This window comes from Ylistrum balloti, unplaced genomic scaffold (genome assembly GCF_031769215.1).
Source record: "Ylistrum balloti isolate Yb309-2 unplaced genomic scaffold, AGI_CSIRO_Ybal_v1 Utg370232, whole genome shotgun sequence".
Classification (NCBI taxonomy): domain Eukaryota; kingdom Metazoa; phylum Mollusca; class Bivalvia; order Pectinida; family Pectinidae; genus Ylistrum; species Ylistrum balloti.
In genome coordinates, this window is record NW_026782191.1 from 175,157 (window position 1) to 198,207 (window position 23,051).

General features: G+C 34.1%; 2 protein-coding genes across 2 annotated transcripts; one reads left to right on the plus strand and one right to left on the minus strand.

Annotated features, from left to right (window-relative positions):
- Positions 1–1,787: 1,787 nt before the first annotated feature.
- On the minus strand, positions 1,788–8,718 carry LOC132552043 (visual pigment-like receptor peropsin). Its single transcript, XM_060216183.1, has 3 exons — positions 8,077–8,718; positions 3,524–3,620; positions 1,788–2,278 (listed from the first exon to the last, which is right to left on the minus strand). Exons 1-3 carry the CDS (start codon positions 8,716–8,718, stop codon positions 1,788–1,790), a joined length of 1,230 nt encoding a protein of 409 aa, XP_060072166.1.
- Positions 8,719–14,261: 5,543 nt separating this feature from the next.
- LOC132552052 (perlucin-like protein) lies at positions 14,262–22,345 on the plus strand. The gene is made up of 5 exons (XM_060216191.1): positions 14,262–14,301; positions 19,499–19,590; positions 20,847–20,934; positions 21,286–21,499; positions 22,312–22,345. Exons 1-5 carry the CDS (start codon positions 14,262–14,264, stop codon positions 22,343–22,345), a joined length of 468 nt encoding a protein of 155 aa, XP_060072174.1.
- The last annotated feature ends 706 nt before the right edge of the window (positions 22,346–23,051 follow it).

A 23,051-nucleotide genomic window follows, 5' to 3' on the forward strand; every position in this document is an offset into this window, starting at 1 on the left:
TTAAACGTATTGAAACGTTTAGGTTGTTGCCTCTAAATGTATGTGATACCACAATGAACCATTCTGGAAGCTTGATATCTTTCAGCAGTTGTCATTTATGGGCGTGTTATTTTAAAACACAGTGCGAATATGTGTTTGCTTTACTGATCAAACACATTCAAACACTGACAGCTTGGTGGTATACAGCATCAAATACGAAAGGAGGCACGGAGTGCAAGATTTATTTTTACAAAATGAAAACTCAGCTTTGATTAGATGTTTTCCATATTGAAAATGAAAGTCCCTAACTTATGCCCAAGTGTACATATACTTACAATGTAGATATTTTCTTATTAAATTATTTGCATGTAAATGCAAATTAATACCAGATGCACCACGGGAATATATATTGTTTTCAAGTAATAGAGGTGGTGTAATTTTATGGTCATGGAATGACATCAGAGTATGGCTTACTGTGGTTCTTTTGGTTTACCAACAATATCTTGTTCTTCGCGGTTACATGTTTGAAGGTTTAATATACATGTACACCGGTCTGCAAATCGAATGAAGCGATGTCACTTCACAAAAGGACCCGTCGCAAACGACCACTTTGGAAATCATGCGCATTTTGAAGAAACTAAGCGAGCGTAATTTGGGATTTACTTGACGTAATTTGAAAAACAATCGATCTCAAATTTTGGTTCAGCTCAACGCGATTTCATAAAACGGGAAAGCGTTAAACAGATGCTTATCATGACAAAATATATTTTTATTTATTACGCGTTAGAGAATGCTTCGATCAAGAAACTTGTAGTTAACATAGAAACGTAAACACAGCAAGTTACTGTATTTTATTGTTATCTATAACCCAACCTCCCCTAAAATAAAAACAAAATAACACTTAAAATAAAACCATATATATTTTACCAGTCCGATTAATATCATTTAAAATTGACAACAATCAACAACTACAGGAAAACAAATAGAGTATTTCGACATTATCTGATGAAAGACATGTATTAATGAATTCAATTTAAATTTCAATATTTGGCATGATTTATTTCATTTTATTCATCAAATTGAACATCAATCAACAATGCTATTGAAAATACAATGTTATGAAGTACAACATAAATCAAAATAATTTGTTTTGTGTTACGGAGCTATAACATAGAAAATTAAAACCTCTCTTAATAACCATGTATACACACAAAGCAGTATTTTTACATCTATAATGGACGCTTTCATACACCGCCGCATTGGCCCAGTTGAAACTGACATTGCAAAATTATGTTATTTTTTCAATGTTGAGGGGTTATAACATACAAAAGTGACGAATGAAAATGCTTGATTCATAGAAGGTAAAATATATTCATGAAGTATTAATAATTGAAATGTGAACACCTTAAAGACAGTAATAGAGAACTACAATAAAAAGCAATTGATAATTGAAAACAGAGATATGGAATTGGGAATACTTAAAATATATAATATCTTGGAATATATTGTATTATTTTAATCTTCAAGGGTTTCTGTCGATTACCATTTTGAGCAAAACATAAAATAATCACTTATAGTTTATGCATTGTATATTTTTGGGTTTTATTGGTATCTAACAAAAGAAATTTGATGTATCTGTCGGTGCTAATCTTTAAATGGAACTTAAGAACGCAATATGCTATTCTTGCAAGAGAAAACAAATCTGAAATTCTTGTAACAGATTGTATTATTTATGCAACAAAAATATGTACAAGAACAGCTTTACAGCAAACTACACACAATATCTGTATGATTACTGAATGGCTCTGCTATACAGTAGTGCTGTCTACGTTATGAACAGTAAACATATCTGTGTTTGTCGTTTGACGTGATTGAGGGTATGATTTTAAAGCTATCTTGGCAGATGCTGTGCATTCGTTATCAGTAACGTCCAATTGTCTGTCTTGCCGTTGCAGGCGGTTGTTCCTCGTCTGGGTACTCTCTGTTGACGTTGACGTATGTGGTAAAACTGCTATCTGACCTTCTGCGTTGTTTCTATAAATATCTGGCCTTATTTGGGTGTGATTCTGGCATCTTACACAAGGTAAATTGAACAGGAACGAAAGGAATGGTAACAGTTCTACCATGGACTTACGGATTTCTCTGTTCCTATATGTGTATATCAAAGGGTTCCAAATTACACTGATTTTAGCCAGTATTGTAGGGCAGACAGTCATTTCAGGGGATATAGAAGATGATCCACCGATAACAGTAATCAACGTTAAAGTGGCGTAGGGAAACCATGACATCATGAACGCCACTGAAAAAAAGTAGGTTAAATCAATAATACAACCAATTAATATGTATTTTTTATCCTTGAAGGAATCAAATAAAACAATCCGTAGACTGTAAAGTTGACTGTATACTTCTTTGGAAACACAACAAAGCAAACCTGTGTGTTTTTACCAAACATTGCTTCCTTTCAGTAGTGTATTGATAAAATTACGTTATTAATGAATAAAAGGCAGTATAATTATAATCATATTTTACAGATCCTATCCAGTCGTCAATGAATATACAAACCATACATTTCGTTTATAAATACATAATAGCTAGTTCTACAAATCATCACTTCACAAAATGCATTGTGTCAAAGTATACCACCTTCTACTGTAGTCGACCATGATTTCAAAACGACAGAAATGAAGATACAGATAATCAACTCCAGTTATCCCATTTAAGGATATATTCTGTTAAATAGGTTTTGTTATCTCGTAGACAAACAAGAATAATTAATTTATTAACCAGTTCATTGTATTGTTAACTTTAATTCATCAGGAAAATATTTTTACTCAGAAAACGATATACAAAGCAAATTATGGACAACAATTATGCGATGTCTTTAGCTAGGAAAATAAAGTGAATGCCTGTTCATTCTAGTTGAAAATAAATGTTAAGGTGAACATATATTGTTATAAAAAGTTCTAATTAAAACAGAAAATAATCGTAATATTTGATGTCGGTAGTTATTAATAATTCAATACACAGAAAACATGTTATTGCTTACGTATTCGGAAATCAAAAGATGATGTAAACTTAAACAAGCAGTGAAAGTAATCATAAATTTGTCTACAGCTACAGTGTTCACTTGTTTCAATACAGTCAGTATTATCTGATATCTGATAATTTAAGAACAACGTCAAGTACATGTTTATACTCAATATTTGAAGGATATTTCTCATTTATGTCGTTCATAATCTCAAAGAGATCCTTAATGGTTCCAGAGTCTAGTTGTTTGGATAATATATTTCCATAGCAGGAAAAAAAATGTTGTTGCGTGTAATAGCATCTCTAGAGAATATACAATTTCTGGATTTAGACAAAATCGAATGCCATATGTTTACCATGTTATTTTTTAAAAATTAAATGTGATGTGTTTACGGAGTCAGGCTATCTTATCAAACAGCAATATTTCCGAAAGACGGATAATATCAGAGAGCTTTATTTATACAATTACTGAGATAGTATCCGTTTCGGCTGACCAAGTCAAAGTGTGGAAACTTACATATCATCCATAGGATCGTTTTCGCCACATCTCTGTCCATTTTGGATGACCCGCGATCAGCTTCAGTAAACATCTGTAAGTTTCCACTTTTTCTAACCTACAAATGCGATTGATATCACCAGTTATAGATAAAAGAAAAAAAACGTAAAAGTTATAAAAAATAATACAAATATCTTTTATATTCGGTCGCCCCATAAAGAGAGTTTAGGTCAATAAACTATAGACAAAAACGTCATAAATGAAAAGACTTCAAAAGAACAAAATATGTATAAGACTGCAAAACACTGACATGTACTTAAAATCATATCAGGTTATACAAACTGACATCTTCTTCTAACAAAACTAAATAAAAAAAAAAAAAAAAAAAAAAAAAAAAAAAGATCGTACAAAAAGACACACAAGTGATTAGCAACGTTTAGTACAACATTACAGTTAGATATAGTAGAGCCAAACAATGAATTAAACTGCATCATACAGCTGTTCCGTCCTTCTAGGACCCGTCAGTGATACTACATCATACATCCAAAATGACTAAATGAAAAGTTAAATCTAGATAGAGAGGGGCACTTGTTCCATAACTCAATAAATGTCGCATTTACTAAATCACAAAAAATGAAGTTGGGGATTTATTGTTTTAACCTCGTTTGTTTTTCTTCTGGTCCGTTCGCTGTGAAAAAAAAATTTGGTACAGTTGATGACCTGGTATTAATGCATAATGTAGCATTTTTAAACTAAATGGTGGTCTTTACGGCCAGTGGACACTAGAGTGTAATAGCCAATATTTGGTCAGGCAAACATTGTATAATATTTGCGTGTGGCAGATCATATTATTTATTTAGTCAATATGTACTCAGATCAGCTGTTGTATAGTTGTTATATTCATGAACATTAACATATAATTATCATATTCATACTTATTTAAACATTATTATTTTGATTTTCACTTTTTCTCCGAGCTTTACCCACCACAGTTTACAATTGAACATAAATATGGTGGCCAGACTGGTGTAAATGTAACAGATTATCACTCAAAAATCTCATGTCAGATTGAAATGAAACTTGATGTAAATATTGATGACGACGTAAATATTTGTTTGATAATTTAAGTTAAATCCAAGATGACCACCGCAAGATTTGAAATTTAAATATGTACCGTTCTTAAATTAACACATAGGTGTGGTCTGATAGAAGTGGTTATATTGAACAACAAACATAACAGCCGAAAATGTTTCATCTTTGAAACTTTAGTATTGTTAATAGTGTGTGTCAGGGGATTTCTTGTGTTAATAATCACTTTATAGATGTATCACATATATTTTGTCCAGTGTCACGCATGGCTGCTTCTATGGTCTACGGTATGTACACTATAATTCAGATATCTTGATCTAGTATAAGTAGGCTTAACTGTTGCTTTATGACAGCAGGGATAGTTTGGAGGATTGATGTAACGATCTCCGTTACAATTAGAATTTGTCATATATGTGATAATTAAAAGAACGTCAAGCACATGTTGTGTATATTCTGAGCCGTGCCACTACTTGGATGAATCAATACGTGGCATGCAGGTAACAGTAAACCTATCAAACTTGAGCCAACAAGCAGTCTACCACCTGCTATCCAATTTAAGACACGGAAGAAATACCACATAAGCTGCAATGTATATTCTGTCGTCGCCTAGAGCCGTGAGCTTAGGGCGTTCTACTGGCATCTTGTAGATATGAACAATAAAGTGATAATAAAGAATAAATTAAACACAGGATTGGTCTAATGAGATTTTCTGGAAATTGCTTTCAAATATCAAATTCGTCGCCAATTGCATCACCTTCAAAAATAGTGCGAAATCACAACGGTTTGATTTGATTTATTCATTGATAGGTGTACCTCTATTTTAATTTCAATTTGAAATGTTTCTATCAACTGTATTCACTTCCTTATAAAAACATTAATGGATTTTTTTTCTTTATAATATACTGCTTTTCATGATGAATACTATAATAGATTACCGATAATTCTGCGAACAAAAATGTCCATTATAATCAGATATCAGAAATGAAGATCATGATTATTTTTTTCATTTTCTTAGTTGACTTCAAAATCCATATGACGCTATGAATTAAGGATTTCTAACTTTTGATCTGGTGATGATTTGTTGAAAAGTTGGATGATCGGCAGTATTTTTATAGCAATAAATATTGATAATAAGAATGCTTACAGCTATACCGCTAAAATGTATACGTTAGACACATTAATGACTATAACACGTATGCTCATGACAAATCCGATGTAATGAGTGTTTAGACTGATATATATGTTAATAAACGTTAATCAATAACCAATAAATGTGCTATTTCTTTCCGTGTTTTGTATCTTAAAGACTACGTAATCCTCTTAAAATCCTTCCTCCCACGCCCCTGGTTATTGCGAGGACATGGAACAAAGTAAAGACCATTGATGTGAAGTGTCCGCTTTACGATGACACGAAGCATTATTTTGTCCTTGCATGGAATTAAATGGGTGTTAGAACATCACTGAATATACATACAAGTATGAATAATCACTTCCAAATGAAAACGGAGTTTTTTTATATGGAATACAACAAGAATATCGAATATGCATTTCAAGAACGAAAATACATTATACACATTTCATTGTTGTCTGTAACTTGGTTAGTGGTTTTTAACAGTCTGTCATCCTCAAAGTCATAACCGCTAAACATATAACATGAAGAATTGTAACAAAGACAACTTGAATTGTTCCCCTTGATGTAGAACTCTTTAACTATCAACCGTAATCACTTTCTTTCCAAGTAAGTTCCACCGTACTTTATAAGACATTGAAACTAAATAATTTGAAAGAAACTTTAACGCTAATTTTTTTCATAATCGGCCACTTTTTTCAAAACTTGATCAGCATGCGCTCAGTTCGCAATGGCAATCCGGTTATATTGAGACACATAAAAGTCACAAATGACATTATTAAGACTTTCCGCAGTGCACTCAGCAATAATAATATGATTTTCTCAACACTGTACACTACCACACCCAATTCCAAACTGAAGAATCGCATTCATTCTCTTCTTATGAGTTATCTTTCTATAAAAGGTGAATGCCGGTTGAAACACATAGCTGTTAACTATACTGAAGCGTATCTCATGGAATATTAATCCAAATCAAGTCGAAATGTACCGCTTACGAAATCATTTAAAATGACCAAGAATCTGATTTATAAAATCTTCTTACAAGCTATTGCCATACTAATGGAAAGTAACTTTGCCTATCTGTTGGCAGACTTGTTGTTTTCATACGGAATTTATCGAAAGCTTATAGGATCAGGCACAAAGACCTTGCAAAGACTTTTAATTTCTCTTGGAGGTATATTGATGACATATCTATATTCAAATATTTAGTCATCAAACACGCGCCAAACTCTACATCAGCCACTAATCGCGGTCTTTCCTTAAAATGAAACTAACGAAGGCAATGTCCATCAAACTTTATAATAAACATAGGCAATTTCCATCAAGCTAAATAATAAGTGTAACTATTTCGATTCCGATAATGTGAATTTTCCACTTCTGAATAACAACACCCCCTCATCCCATGGTGTTAACACGTCGCAATTAATTCGAGTTTTAAGAGCCTTTTTCTAATATAATGACCTATGGTGACTTAGATGTCGACGACAGATAGACAAATTCACAAATTTCGAGAGAAGCAGGTTGATGAAAAATATCAAGACGTTTTATGGTCGTCATAGTGATTTCATTCAGATATACTTTTTCATATGATATGAAGCTGGATCGTGTTTGAGGGTTTTTAGTTTGCGTATTGTTTACTTTGTTCTCATTTCGGAACGTGATAAATCTTGCTTGGATTGACCACGATTTACAAAACAAATGAAGCAGAAACTGCTTACTGATCTTATATCCCTTGTACCTTTTCTGTGGTCATGTTGACATGCTCTTGTTGTTTTACGATCATGTCCGTTGAATACTGACATTTCATTTGTTCAGCAAATGTCCTAGGACGCCATATTTGAAATGTCAACAAGTCAAAACAATTATAATCCAAACTCAAATCCTTTGAAATTAAAACAAAAATTAACAAAAGAATTGTTTACGCGGAGACTCATGAAAAAGTCGAAATGAGTAATTTTACGATCTCAAATGAGAACAACGGAACTGGCAGGAAATATAAACGAGCGTCAAACACTTTCAGCTTCATATCGTAAAAAGAAATAACATATTTCTCAATTATATCACTTTGATCACCTTAAAACTTCTTCCTAATTTCCACCAACCTGAACAAAATTACCTCAATGCAGTCAGATAATGGAGTTCAAAAGACATATTCCAAAATGAACTGTTTGAATAGTAGTCAATTTCTTGCTTAAGTAGGATACATATTAATATATCATTATCAGATCGTTAAACAGCTTCAATCACAAGTTTGATATTTGATTAGTTACAACATTTCACAGTTTGCATGTCTTAATGTCGCCTTCACACAAAAATGATCATCACCACGATAATTATATCTGAATGACATTCTTACCTTATAAAAGATGTTTCCGTAACAGAAGCAGAATACTCCTAAAGGAACAACTAGAAAAAGGACAAGTGATGCAACACTAAAGGACGCGTCCTCAGCTAAATTACTAGTCCAGTTGACGGAACAGGATATGCCGAAACCCTCTAATACATACTTGCTCCATCCAACTAGAGGAGCTATTGCCCAGGCAAGTCCATTCAGTACACAGCCGAATATCAGGCTCACAGCAACACGTTCATTTATCAACGGTTTGAGATGCGTCTTAACTATGACGATGTAACGGTCAATAGAAATCATGGCCAGTATGGTTATGATGGACAGACCTAAAAACGTCATAATGAATCCATAATAGACACAGCCTTTGTCGCCGAATGCCCAATGTTGTTTAAAACTTGAAACCACGACCATAGGTATTCCGAATAGAGACATTAATAGATCCAAAATAGAAAGAGCCAAGACAAAGTAGTTTGTGGGAGTTTTAAGTGATGGCTGTCGGCAAAAGACGTAAACAATCAGGCCATTGAGTGTTATACCGATGACAGATGCAATCATCATCAATACTCCAATCACAATGTATGCATACTTTGGTAGATGAATCTGATGTACTTCAATAGTGTAGTTTCCCGTCGATGTATTTCTGAACATGATTATTGTTTCTTACATTTAAAAACACGATTTTGTTTAACTGTCATTGTGTCACAAAATCCAAGAGAGGATGCCTTTGTCTTTGAAACTCAACAGCAACAACATACACGATATGTGAAAGTTCTGGTTTCTGGAACAGTAGAACAAGACATTGAACTAATAGGGTAGGTAACATATTAACACATTATAAAGTCTATAACGACTTTTATTGTATATACTCCAATGTCATTCATAAGTAAGTGAAAAATCAATTGCAATATCTGTTGTTGGTTATTGCTGTCATTATTATCCAAATGACGCAACACCGTGATAAAGGTCATTCCATAGTTTGTGATGCTAATGACTGTCTAAATGATCACGTACATGACACGTTATATAACCACTGTATACATACAATTCCATAGCGAAAATCAAGTATTTGACCTCATTCACAGGTAGATACAGACAGTTCTTGTTTTTCAGTAAAAAAAAGTCCTTTCGCTAAATTTGCTGAACATCTGGTTTCTTGGTTTGTATTCCGTGTGGAATAATCGAGATACTATTTCACAGTTTACACTATCATGTCTGAGCTTTCCCGAGTTTTAATGTTACCGTTTTGTTCTCTGATGGACTGGATATACATAGATATATCAAGAATCAACAGATATGTTCAATACGTATGCAATGCCCATGTGATAAATGTCGCACCTATACTGCTGCAATGACAGGTATAGATTGAACAAAAGGATACTGTATACTCTGTCTCTGCCTCTCTTGACTAAGCTTTGCTGTTTCATCACGATGTCACGCACATGATTCATTTAGATTAAAATACCAATCGGCTCTAAAAATCTTATTCCTAAGTCATCGAAATACGACAGCGCATATATATATATAGCTTACACGTTGATATCTTACTTTATATGACAAATTGAATGTATTTTGATTCCTGTTGAAACAACAGACATATTAGACGCGTGATATCTGCCCAGTAGCGCTGGATATATAAACCATTTCCTTATCGCTAGGCGGGGCTAATTTTCAGTTTACCCTTTTTATTTTGGAGCAGGTGTTGATCTGATTTTTTTAATAGAATTTATAGATGATAAAGAAAACATCTCTATCCAATGATAATAAAAGTACATTATTTAAAATTGTTCATAAACAGATTGAAGTTTGTGATACAATAATCAAAAATACTTAATAGTTTATGCTGGAAGTTAAATAGATGCAACACTATTCGTTAAGCGAGTAAATTAACAAACATTGAGTCACAATATTTTGTTAGAGTAGAAAGCTGGTGTATCAATGTCTTTCAGTTAAGTTAGTGTCGCTAATCGGAGTCAAATTTAAACCTTAAAAATATGATTAAAAGTGCGCAAAAGCTCTTGCAAAGTACAAGTATGATACGATCAAGTGTACCGGAAGGCTAAGCGTCTTTTGCATTGACCATGGCACTCGTGATGTAAATCTTGGTCAAGCCATTTAAGAAGTGTCACGTTCCAAAAAAGGAAAAAGCTAACCATGAAACAACCAAGGATACCACTGAACATCAAACTTCATTTCGAACAATGAAATAGAAAATTTCTCGATAAGATCATTTTGACGACCGTAAAGCTTTCCTATCACCTTCATCATCCTTTATAGCTTGAAACCCTATGCCGTGAGTTTGTCTGTCAGATATCAATACGTTCTTTTTCTGGCGATATTATTTGCTAAATAAACCTGACATATAAACAAGAATTTGAAATGGGGGTCATTTTTACTACGTTAAATTCCTGTTAAATGAGGAGAAAGGTTTTCGCCGGACTCTAGGCTTCCATAAAAGCGAATATCACCTTTTCAAAAAAAAATTAGAGTTAGATAGAGTACAACCAAATAATGAAGTAAAATGCACTATACAGCTGCTTTGTCCTTCTGGATCCCGTCAGTGATGGTAAGGGTGTAAAGTTTGAAGTCTAGGAGGTGACTGAGGAAAATCAAAAGTGATTGAGAGAAGAGTCAAAATCTAGACAGAGAGGTGTAATAGCCGTGTTATCAAAATATTATTTTCATACATCTGATACTTTCTGAATTATGCCAAGTAGATGTGTTTGTTCTGAGCCATGCCACTGTACGAATGAATTAAAACGTGGCATGCAGGTCATGACAAAACTAGAAGGATAAAATTCAACAGCATTGTTTACTATAAGCAATGTTGTACAAAAGACGCACAAATGAATAGAACATTTTAATAAGAATTTGAAGTAAGAAACAACAGTGCCAAACAATGAATTAAACAGCATTAACTGTTTTATCTCGATTTAACGCTTATTGACAGACGGATTGGACTAAGTAATAAAATTTCAGTTCAATGACGACTCATAAAACATAGGATGCTAATTAAGTTTTGAAATCAGATTTGGATAACACAAATTATAAGCAGCAGTAAATAGATCTGATAAAAAAGAGGAGTTTTTCGTTTATATATATACATAGAACGAGAGAGCATTCTGGTAGTGATAGAAACGGCCATGTCCAATTAAACAATCGACATCGGATTGAGTTGAGATTTTCTGAAATCTCCTACTCTTGACTTGTTTTTTGTCTCCGTATGGGGCTTAAATTGTCAAAGAGCTTTGTTAAACGAGCTACAAAGACCCTGACCATCATTTTCAGTTTATATACATAAATGATCATTAGCATTCAGTAAGAAGAAACGTATTGACCATATTCGTCATATATACACCTACCAACAGAACTGGAAATCAAGGTCGTGATTAATGCTTCTAAACACATCATCTGCGTACCTAGATTGTACCCTCAACGAGATCGACAGCCAAGTTTCTAAACAAGCTATATAATTTCGATTTTTAAAAGACATTTACACCTCCGGATCACCTGGTCTTATTTATGCAGTTTTTTTCATTCTCATAGGTTGCAATTGTTTTACCGATTTTGCGTTTGAGATACAACTCTGTCCATACGTCGATCATTTCTGTATAAATAGACAATTGAATGGATAAATAAATATTAACCTGTCGATCGTTTCGTTACATACTCTGTATGACAATATTTTTACCGAATGTAAGACAAGCGAAACAGGTCCGTAGAAGTTTTTATTTCCTTTTTTTTATTTTGAGTCATGTTTTGAGCTGCCTCGGAGACCAATCAATAATTGTTTTCCTTTAAATAAAAGAATAAACACAACATATCAGCCCAGTTGACCATCATCAAGCTCTAAGATTACCTATCAGCTGTCGACAACATTTACGTAAATCATCCTTTTCCCTTATTAGGAGCAAGCTTCTGTGACAGTTATACCAGTCTCCATGGTAACGATATATACGTGCTACAGTAATGATGATCATAATTAGGGATTTTACCAGAGTATATCAACTCACAATGTACACTATACACAGACATTACTACTACAGAAATACGGTTTTTTTTTTTTGGTTTCCACACAAGTCTTGCCTAATCGATAACTAGCATATCCTTTCTTCATTGCATTTCCTGTCTTTTCATTTAATTATACATCCTTATCTATATAGGTATTATTTAAGCAGCAGTATGTCTGATATCTTTTTACTTAAATACTGGATTACTATTAGGTCAGTTAGATTTAAATTGAAGACAATCATTTAAAAATGCATTTGCATAGATAAAATATAAAACTATATAGAACATAATGAAATGATAAAATCAGACCAAAATACCATTATCCTTTCCTCGTGACGTTTTCAGTTTTCTAATCTATTCTAAAACATTTTGTATCCTTACTTTATTAAATAATGAACATGCACAACGTCTGTACACTACTACAGTGGATGTATATCTGTTCAGGCAACTCTAAATTACAATAATATCTTGTGGAAGTTCAAGCTTTATGTTTCAAATAATTTCATGAACAGGCACGCCCTCCATCTGCATATAGCCGAGTACATTTTTTATCGTTTAGAGCAATTTCATTTCATGTGCTGGCCAAAGACCAATGGTTCGCATGAAAAGGTGTATTGATGATATTCCTGAACTTTGGCAAACAAATCTAAGTGACTATATTCAGTAGCACCTATGTTACTTAGTTATACATATTCAATTAGGTGCATTTCCTGTTAACAATCGAAGGCATTTTGAGTTTTCTTCACACGTCAATCTTCGGTAACTGAGGTATATTGATCTATTTCATTATGTAATATGTTAATATATCACTTTACACAAGAAACTGTTTCTACCTGCCAAAGAACATGTGGTTTAGACTTGAAATCTTTTTTTGATCGCGTTCATTTGAAAAGTCAACATATGTAGGGGAGGGAGGGGGTGTCTTCCTTTATCATATCCTATTTTTTTCCAATCACATATCGGAATTCGGATGAAATAAGCAAGACCTTCTCACGTAGCAAATATTTCAGAAAAGGGTCCAGGACAAGAAGGATTCACAAATATATCATAAACTGAATGTACCGAAAGTTGTGTAAGATATGCAACTCCTTAATTCGTGTCATGAAGTGAACTATGTATGTAAACTCGTCGGTTTTAGATAGGTCACGTTCGACGTTCTTGTGTCTCTCTATCGTAATTATTTCTTTCCAATTAGTTTAATTTTGTATCCGAATTTTCATGGCATAATTTATAAGAACGTAAATCTCTCCCCCCCCCTCTCTCTCTCCCTCTCTCTCTCTCTCTCTCTCTCTCTCTCTCTCTCTCTCTCTCTCTCTCTCTCTCTCTCTCTCTCTCTCTCTCTCTCTCTCTCTCTCTCTCTCTTATAATAAAAAATGATATGTATATAATTATTTGAGCCCTCTTAAATGTATATATGTAATTGTTTCTACTAAAGGAAGGGGCTTTAATAATGTACCCAATCCTTTTGCTTAACGTCAATAAAATGTTTAAACTAAGTGTATATGTATTTAGATATTGGTTACCTTTCATTCAGTTTATTGAAGTAAATGTACACGTATAATATTTTAGTTGTACGTATCGTTAGATTGTTTTGCATTATCAGTGAAAACCATACGTTCAATTGCCAAACATGTTAAACTGTACTGAGCTTAGAAAGGTAGAGACCACTTTTTAAAGACACTTTTGTTTGTATCAGTAGACATAAAAATGGAATTTAAAATACAAAAGAGAAGTCAAACAATTAGAAAACGATTTTGACTCATTTTGAATCAGATCAAGTTTGTTGACCTTGTGACCCGATTTTGCCTAGTAAGTAATGGTCATGACGGTCTGACGTACATCGTGGTCTATCCGATCGAGGTCTCTCGATGACGTTTCCGGTCATCTGGAATCGATTCCATAATCGCGAAATGACACTCTGTGAAACATAGAAGAGAGCAGTCACAGTATTTGTCTTGCTTTCAGCACATGGAAAGTGGTCAAGTAGTGTCTAGCTTAATCTATCTTAATGACAGAAAACAAATCACATAGATGTATTATCCTTAACCTTTTGTGCCCAGTGTATATACACTATTTCTTATTCAGAATGCTCTGTCTGTCAAAATCACGTGATGTGATCACGTTGACCTTAACTACAGATAAGTATCAAGATAAAATGCAAATTTTATAGAAGTCACGCAAAGATGGCGTCCGTTATAAAGGTGATCGCTGCTCTTCTGATTGGTGAGACATATATGAATATTTGGTATGGGGATATATCAAACGGAACGTCAAAGTGTTTCTAATTTAAGAGCAAATATAATTATAAATATATTATCTTTAAGTAATTAATTAGGGTAATCGGGATATTTTGTAACTATTGTCTAGTATATATTAAGAGGAGTGATTCCCTTGTGTGTACAATTATCTGTGTTTCAGGTGTTTCAGTTAAATGGTTAAGTTGTTAATAGATCCGGTATTTATGTGACACCTATGTTCACGCTGGCGGTAATCCTATTTTACGAACGCTACTTTAACCAGTCCTCTGATGTGTGTTTTAGACGATATATTCCACATAATTATACAGCTGATAGGAAAGCGTACCTAATGACAGATGAAACCACCAAAGGATAATACTTGTATCTACATTTTTGTTCCGAATATCATATGTTAGGTGATGAGATAGCTATATATACACGTGGCGAATTTAACACATATACCTTAATTTCCCTTGCAGTATAAAGTTTCCCTTTGCCTCACATTCCAGTGTTACATTTGTTTTACTTCAAGAATTTCTTATGTTTCTTTGCATTCTGTTGTGTTTTTACAACAAAGTGGGCATCGTCTCATTAAATTTTATTGATTAATTTCGCCATTTTTATTTAAACACACTAAATATCACAGTGAAGATTCACACCAGAAAAATAATGGAATATTTTGAGCCTAAACATTGGAGTAACACACAAACACGTGTCTATTTAGATACCCTGTGTTATTAAGTAGTCCACTACTGTCTGTTCGTTTAATATATCAAGTATAGTTACAACGTTTGAAATCTGTGAAATACGATTTTTTTCAATTAATGATATTACGTCATTCCTTCCAGTATTTCTACATGTAAAAATGGTAAGCTTCCATAACATTTTGTTCTATCATGTAACAAAAAGCGTTCATGTGAAGAGACCGAAAGTGTGAAAAGAATGTTTTAGCGGATTGAATAAAATAATTTTCCAAATAACCACGGAACACGTCTTGACACTATTCGATCATTACTCTAATTTAATTGTTAATTGAAATGTCAATAGATATATGTTGAACAATTATCCGAACTTTGATTATACAGATTTTTCTTGTTAAGTGTGAAGTTTGGTAATTATTCATAAGTAAGTCTGTAACTTCACCAACACCATAACTTAAGATACTATCATACTGAAGTAAGGCCCTTTGGTGTCTCTTCCTTGGGAAAATGATAGGACTCTGTGTCCGGTAAATACCTTATCTGTCGTTACAACCATGTACTTATCATATATTGGTAAATACAACGAAAATGACCCCGTTTACTTTCAGTTTAAATATTAACCTGCTGATAATTGGTCGAACGGATTGAAAATGTCGGGAACAGATATCTAGTACACAGTGTAACGTAACCGGGTGGATATATATCAACATAGTCAGTGGAAATACATCACAACAGCTAAAGTTCTATTTACAGGCTTAGTTACACTTTATACAACACATACTATATAAGTCCGGATCAACACCTGAGAAACACCGGCTAATTGACATCAGTTAATTATAAGGAGACAGCCCCACACTTCAGTTCTCCACTAATCTCTCCTTCTCCGTGATCTTATCCCAGTCCGTAAGGCTATTTTATTTGAATTTCTCCAAAATGCTTTCAATCGTTTGCTTGAAACGTTCACTCATTCCATTAGGCTGTGGATACATCGGTACCTCGTAGCCATATTTGTGATCGACGTTATCACAAAAGGCACTATTAATGCATGATCTACGCGACTAACTGTCAGCAGTTTGATGCTCTGATCCATTCCTATGATTGATAATGTGGTCCTATGCCACTAGAATCCATCAAGCAATCCTTCAATACCCTTAAAATTTGTCAATCATCACAATGAGCCATGATCGATATAGTGAAATGACGTCTGTACAACAATGAACGTGTTTCTCTGCACTAACTACGACTAAAAGTTCCTTACACGCCACACACTATCCCTGTTCACTGTACAACTGTAGTATGCAATCACTTTCCCATGGGCGCCTTATTTCTGCCAAAGGAAAGCGTTATTACTGACATCTGTGTCAAGGATGAAAGTGGATCCAGAGGGGTCTGGATAGGTTAAAACTTGATTTGTTCTCGGTTTTGTTTTCAACGTAGGTAATGCATCAGAACATGTTAGTCCATTCAAATACGTAATCCTTCTCTGTCAAGGCATTTAAAGGTAGAGCAATTTCGGCAAAACCTTTGATGAATTTTCTGTAGTACGAGCGGAGGCCGAAGAAGCCCCACACCTCGCTGAGTGACGTAGAAGCAGCCAGTTGCGAAATTCCCTTTTCTTAGAGATTCGTGCTAATGCCATACTCTGTGTTTATGTGATCAAGGTATGATACACTTTTACGTAATAACTTGTATTTATTTGGACCGAGCTTTAATCCAAATGACTGTAAAGTTCTAAGATGGTGTTTATATCTGTGCCGAATAGCTATTTTATCGTCTTCGTTGAACAATTCTGAAATGGTATATTCCACTGCTACGACCTCGCAAATTGCTGCGATAGTGTTCTTATACAACTTTTCTTGTGAATCAGACACATTAAGGCCAAAAAATGGCATATTATCGTCTGCTATATTCACGACTGGTTTTGTGAGAAGTAATCCGTTTTTTTAATAAGTTGACTTGTTGGCATAAACATGCCACAGAGCGAGGCATTCGATTTGACTAATTTAGTTGCGGTCACGAGTTTCTCTTCCCCAAGTGATATCTCACTGGTTTGGTTCACCGCGATACAACTTCTTATGCCACTCAGGGCTGTCGTAGCACACCTTTCACTTTGATCATCCATTGTAAAGGTATTGTTACCTATATCCACAGTACAGCAGAGAGTTTTCATAAAAACAAAAAATGATATGCCGCCCCAATCGACGGTCGTTTTGTCTCTCCGCCACAGAGATGGCTTCCAGTTCAACAGTTGGTTTAGTATTTTTATCCATTGACTTATTAGAACGAGTCTACTAAATCCGAATGCGCATATCAGAGACTCTGTCAAAGCATCAACGAAGCGATCACAACATAAAGTGTCAATAGGATCTGATGGGATGTTAGGATAAGTCTTTCTGCCTAAGCGTTTCCCCCTCTGAGACAATTCCGGGAGAGACTGGTCTCCTTTTCGTACCAGAGTTCTGTTCGAAATAATTCCGTTCGATTTTCTGCCCAAAACTGTTGAAGTAAAGCTGCTGTTAAGTCTGTTCAGGTTTTTCGTTTTTCAAGCTCCACATCAGGTAGAAAAAAACCTTGGGCACTTTGTCATAAGCTAGAGGTCATAAACAATGCCGTTTCATCATCAGGCCATTGGTTTGTATCCGCCACTAATTCGAACCAAATAGTCCTTCCGAGGCAAGTTGCCATCAAAATAAACTGGTTTTATCAATTAATTCAATAATTGCCTCGTTTTGGTTTGATTTGATTGAAATCAGATTTCATTGACTAATGGCCTTCCTAAAACTTTCACAGTCATCCGTCAGTTTCTTGATTTCCTCATTAAGAGACGGTAATTGTGTTGAGATGAGAGTCCCTATACTGGTGCTCCGTAATAAGTCCTTAGCCATAACCCGGGCTTTGTCTCTCATTACCACTTTTAGAGTATTCAAATCAAAACCTCCCTAAGACATTTTCACCGCTGCCCATGTATTCAATAGTCCGTGTTTAATCCCTCATCTGCCATCGAATATTGTCACGTGACCAAGTGGATAAAAATCAGCAGAATCAGTCGAAATAAATCACAACAGCAAAAATTCTATCAACATGTTTATTTAACCTTTATACAACACTTACTATATCTACACAGATCAACATCTGAGAAACGCTAAGCTAGCAGACCTCAGCTATGTATTCGGAGACAGTCACATACACGCCATTTCTTCACAGACCAGACATCCCCTACCACACATAACATTAAAAAATAAGCCTGAAGCCGTAACAGCCCCATTGACCTGAGGTCAAACTCCCCGGCTAAGCCTTTAGCAGTGTCAGTCTGCCGTCTATAAGCACTGTCCCCCTCCCGGTGTCAATTAACGCTGACGTATAGAACATATCATTCCCATTACCCTCTATATGTTTTGGGATAAATACACAATTATACTGAAAACATTAAAGAAATGAATTAATGAAAAATCAATAACATCTCATTTTTCGGAGTTGTTTCTCGACATGTTTAAGTTTTCATTTTAATTACGTATTTCTGAAAAAAACATCAAGAAAATATCATGGCAACTCAATCATAATTCAAACTCAAATTCAATAAAACTGGGGGAATATGAACAAAAGCAAGATTTACACGGAGACTCCTGGGAAAGTACAAGGAGAATAAGACCAGGTGTTCTGGAAAAGCAATCGTCTTCCGGTTCATCGACGACTACCGCCATGATGCACAATGCGGGAATCGTCCATTACTACCATAGTTGTTTGGGAACGTAGGATATGAATATTCCAAAGATGTTATCATAAATCACTTCTACATTGTATTTAAATGTAGCATCGCCTGTTTAGAAATGGAAAGATGGTTTATAGACTGTTTCGACAAACAGGGCTACTTATGTAATATGTTACAATGTATGCTTGATTAGCCATACTCAAAGTTCAAGGTTGTTATGTGTTGGGATAAGAACTACTTCCTTATTTGGAATAATTGAAAGTAAACCCCCATCGAAAGAAATGTCTTTGACAGAAAATCTGTAGTTTCTTCCTTAACATCTTACATTTCGAAACTAGCCAAGAATAGACATTTAGATTTCAGAAAGGACCATCAAAAACTGTGTTTAAACGTCGAATTTATGTTTGTTTCTTATTCATACGCCCGACACTATAAGATATCGATGGCTATTTTAGACGAATTTTTACTAGCGGGTGACTACCCGAATGTACAACATACGAGAGGCTCGTACCATGCCATACAAAGCAATTATGGTGTCTTGCTTAACTACACAACAACGACAGGACTGAGCGATTTAAACAGATAAAACACTGTATCAATTTTGTTATGTAAGACGCAAGGTTTTCTTTTTAAACCGTTGATTTTTGTTGCAGTTGTCAAACTTTGAATAACAAATTTAAATGATTGTCTTAAGTTGAAAGTGTTACACATCATGAAACTTTCCTATTTTCCTATTTCCTATTATGTCAGTAATTGTGTATAAATCATTCCAGGTTGTACAAATGCTTGCTTGGATGGATGGATAGCACATGACAATGAATGTTTCCTGTTTAGTCATAACCAGGTTACCTGGACGGAAGCTATGGTAATGCAAACTAATTCAGATGGTTAAACGGCTTTATCTGGCAGGATGTGCCATATTCAGATATTTAGGATAGACCACTAGGTTGATAAAGACGTGTATAGCAATTCAACAAACGTCAACATCTAACATCTTCCAAGTTAGTCAAATCCCGGTATAATATTTTTCCTGTATTTCGCCTTGTCACGTGTGATGATTTGACACTCTGTTATCTTGTCAATCCCAGTGTAATGCGTCGTCAAAAGTAATGATATTTGTGGCATCCGGTCTTTTTGCTGTCGCATCCTGTCAAATCAAGAAGAAACCCATTGTTTACATGACGTGCTACCATAATATGAGATTTTATGGATTATTTAGGCGACAAGCGTCAAGCAAAAACAAATACAATTATGTTTGTTATTCCGTCTACTGTCATCGTTTCAAGATCGAAATGGTTTTTAGATGCATCTGCAATTTACTGTTGACTTGTCCGTTTTTAATCTTGTCATGCCAAATGTCCAGTAACACAGGTCCAAGATTGTGCAACATTAATTTGAACGTGTTAGGTGCTAGTTAGTTTGTCTGGTATTTACAACTCTTTCTTTTTAAAACGTGTCAATACTTACTTGGATTTACCAAGATTTGCATGGCGGGTTTTGGCGATAAGGATTTTAGTTTGTTGCTGAGAATCAGAAGAATTTGTGCATGGCCTGGTGTCACTGTATTATAGCATCATGGGCGTGTAAAACAAAGAGCAACGGCATATTTCAAACTTCGTCAGCCACCATCAGTATCAAAAATTTCGGTTCTACCATGACTAACGAGTCCTTGATGGATGAAATAGCTAAACTGTATCAAATTTTAGATTTGTTTTTAACGGTACTCATATACTGTATATCTTTTGCAAACTCATCTAAGTAAATCCAAATGTCATTTTGACAGGAAGTGATTGAAAAAAAATATGTCAATATGTTGATGGTATTTAATAGTAACATATACATATCTGATGTAAAATACACATATATACATTGTTAATTCTTTGAAAGAGATAGTTACTGTAAAAGAACAATAAGTATCTGGGAAATTGTCTAAAATTAAAGTAGATTACTGGAATGGTTAATTTACCAAAAGTAACATCAGTACAAACACTGTATCTACTTTTGTGTATATCTGAACTCATCATCAATATGGTAGGATTGAGTGTAACATAAAAAATATACTATACATTTTTTTTTTCTGTCATAATTATTTGTCTTATTGTTGTCCTGGTTTACTTTTAGGATATCTGCCAACTTTTCGACAGTAAATTAGCAGAACCACAAACACGTGAACTGGATATGTTCATTGGTAACCAGTCAGTACATAACAGTATGTATGATGTTTTGTTATTTTTTGCGGGAAAACAACTCTGATTATTGTTCAACGAGGTGATTTCTCGTTATTTATATAACGTTGTTTTGAAAAAAAAATACATGAAGATAAAATATTTATTAAGAAAAAGACCCGTATGATAGTGTTAATAGAATATATACACAAAAGGATTTCTTTTGATTTTGTTTTCATTGCGGCCTCTAAAAAACCTAATGCACTCAACATGTAATGTTTTTCATTTGTTACCATGGTCACCCTATATAACCCGGTACTTTTGCACAATACCATTAGTAGCTGAAATATATTTTGCTTTAATCAATTAAATTTTAATATGTTCATATTTAACAGGGCGGAAGTATTGGTTGGGTGGATCTGACATCATGCATGAAGGTCATTGGATCTGGATGTCGAACATCGAGCCAATGCTATATACTAACTGGCATGCGCCAGATCCGAACAACGGCAACCAGGGCGAGGATTGCTTACTTAATAACTGGTACAAAATGGGAGAATGGGCAGATGGGGAATGCGAGTGGAAAGAATTCTACATATGTCAACGGGTGTAAGTTATTTTAAAAGTACGATAGTCCGTGATCCGTATTCAATACATTTGTATATATAATTTGATGTTGTACGACATTCCATGATCCATATTCAATACCTTTATATATAGAATTTGATGTTGTACGACATTCCGTGATCCGTATTCAATACCTTTATATATAGAATTTGATGTTGTACGACATTCCATGATCCGTATTCAATATATTTACATATACAGTTGATGTTGTACGACATTCTGTTATCCATATTCATTACATCTATATATATATAATTTGATGTACGATAGTCCGTGATCCGTATTCAATATATTTATATATATAATTTGATGTACGATAGTCCGTGATCCGTATTCAATACACACACATAAATATATATATAATTTGATGTTGTACGACATTCCGTGATCCGTATTCAATACATTGGGTTATATATATATTTTGATGGTGTACGACATTCCATGATCCGTATTCAATATATCTATTTATATAATTTGATTGTGTACGATAGTCCGTGATCCGTATCAATATATTTATATATATAATTTGATTGTGTACGATAGTCCGTGATCCTTATTCAATACACACACACACACACACACACACACACACACACACACACACACACACACACACACACACACACATTTATATATATATATATATATATATATATATATAATTTGATGTACGATAGTCCGTGATCCGTATTCAATATATTTATATATATATAATTTGATGGTGTACGATAGTCCGTGGTCCGTATCAATATAATTATATATAAAATTTGATTTTGACCTTATTTTTATTTCAGAGATGATTCTGCAGCGACTGGAGTGATTGGATAAAACAACAAATTTGACAAATTTATCAATCAATAAATACATCTTCCGATTTCCTCACTTGACCAATTTCTTATCTACCGCAAACTTCGAACGACAAATCCATTATTCTTCGAGTCGATAACCCGAAAATATGAACATAAATCAAGACCTTGTGTAGTAATATATTTTAAGTTGATTTTGTTTACTCTTTATTGTCTGTTACCAAGAAAACAGCAAAAAATTAGGGATATTTTTTCCGTATCGTGACAAATGATTTGCTTGAAATCACAACTAAATTCTGGTGAATCTCCATTGCTAGTAAGAAAGGTACCATGTTGATATTTTTAGGTAAGCATGGAAATAAACAACATTTAAAGCTCTTCCACAGACCAAATATTCAAAAGCGTACAACAATACATATATCTGCTCCAAAAGAAAGATTAGTCGTATTTATCAAAGATACCCAATATATTAGCATAAAATTTATTTTCTTGGCATCAATCAAATTCTGACAAATATCCAATATCTATACAGTAAAACGTATCTTTATTTGGAAGTGCAATATTTCATATACCAATTTGGTAAATTTTCAAAAAATAAAAATTGAATATACATAATAATACTTGAAAATACAAGAGATGTCTCGAACATCAATCGATATATTAATACCTGGTTTTCTCGGCTCTGATCGAATTACATGTGCTGTTTCAATCCTGTTTTCTATATTAGT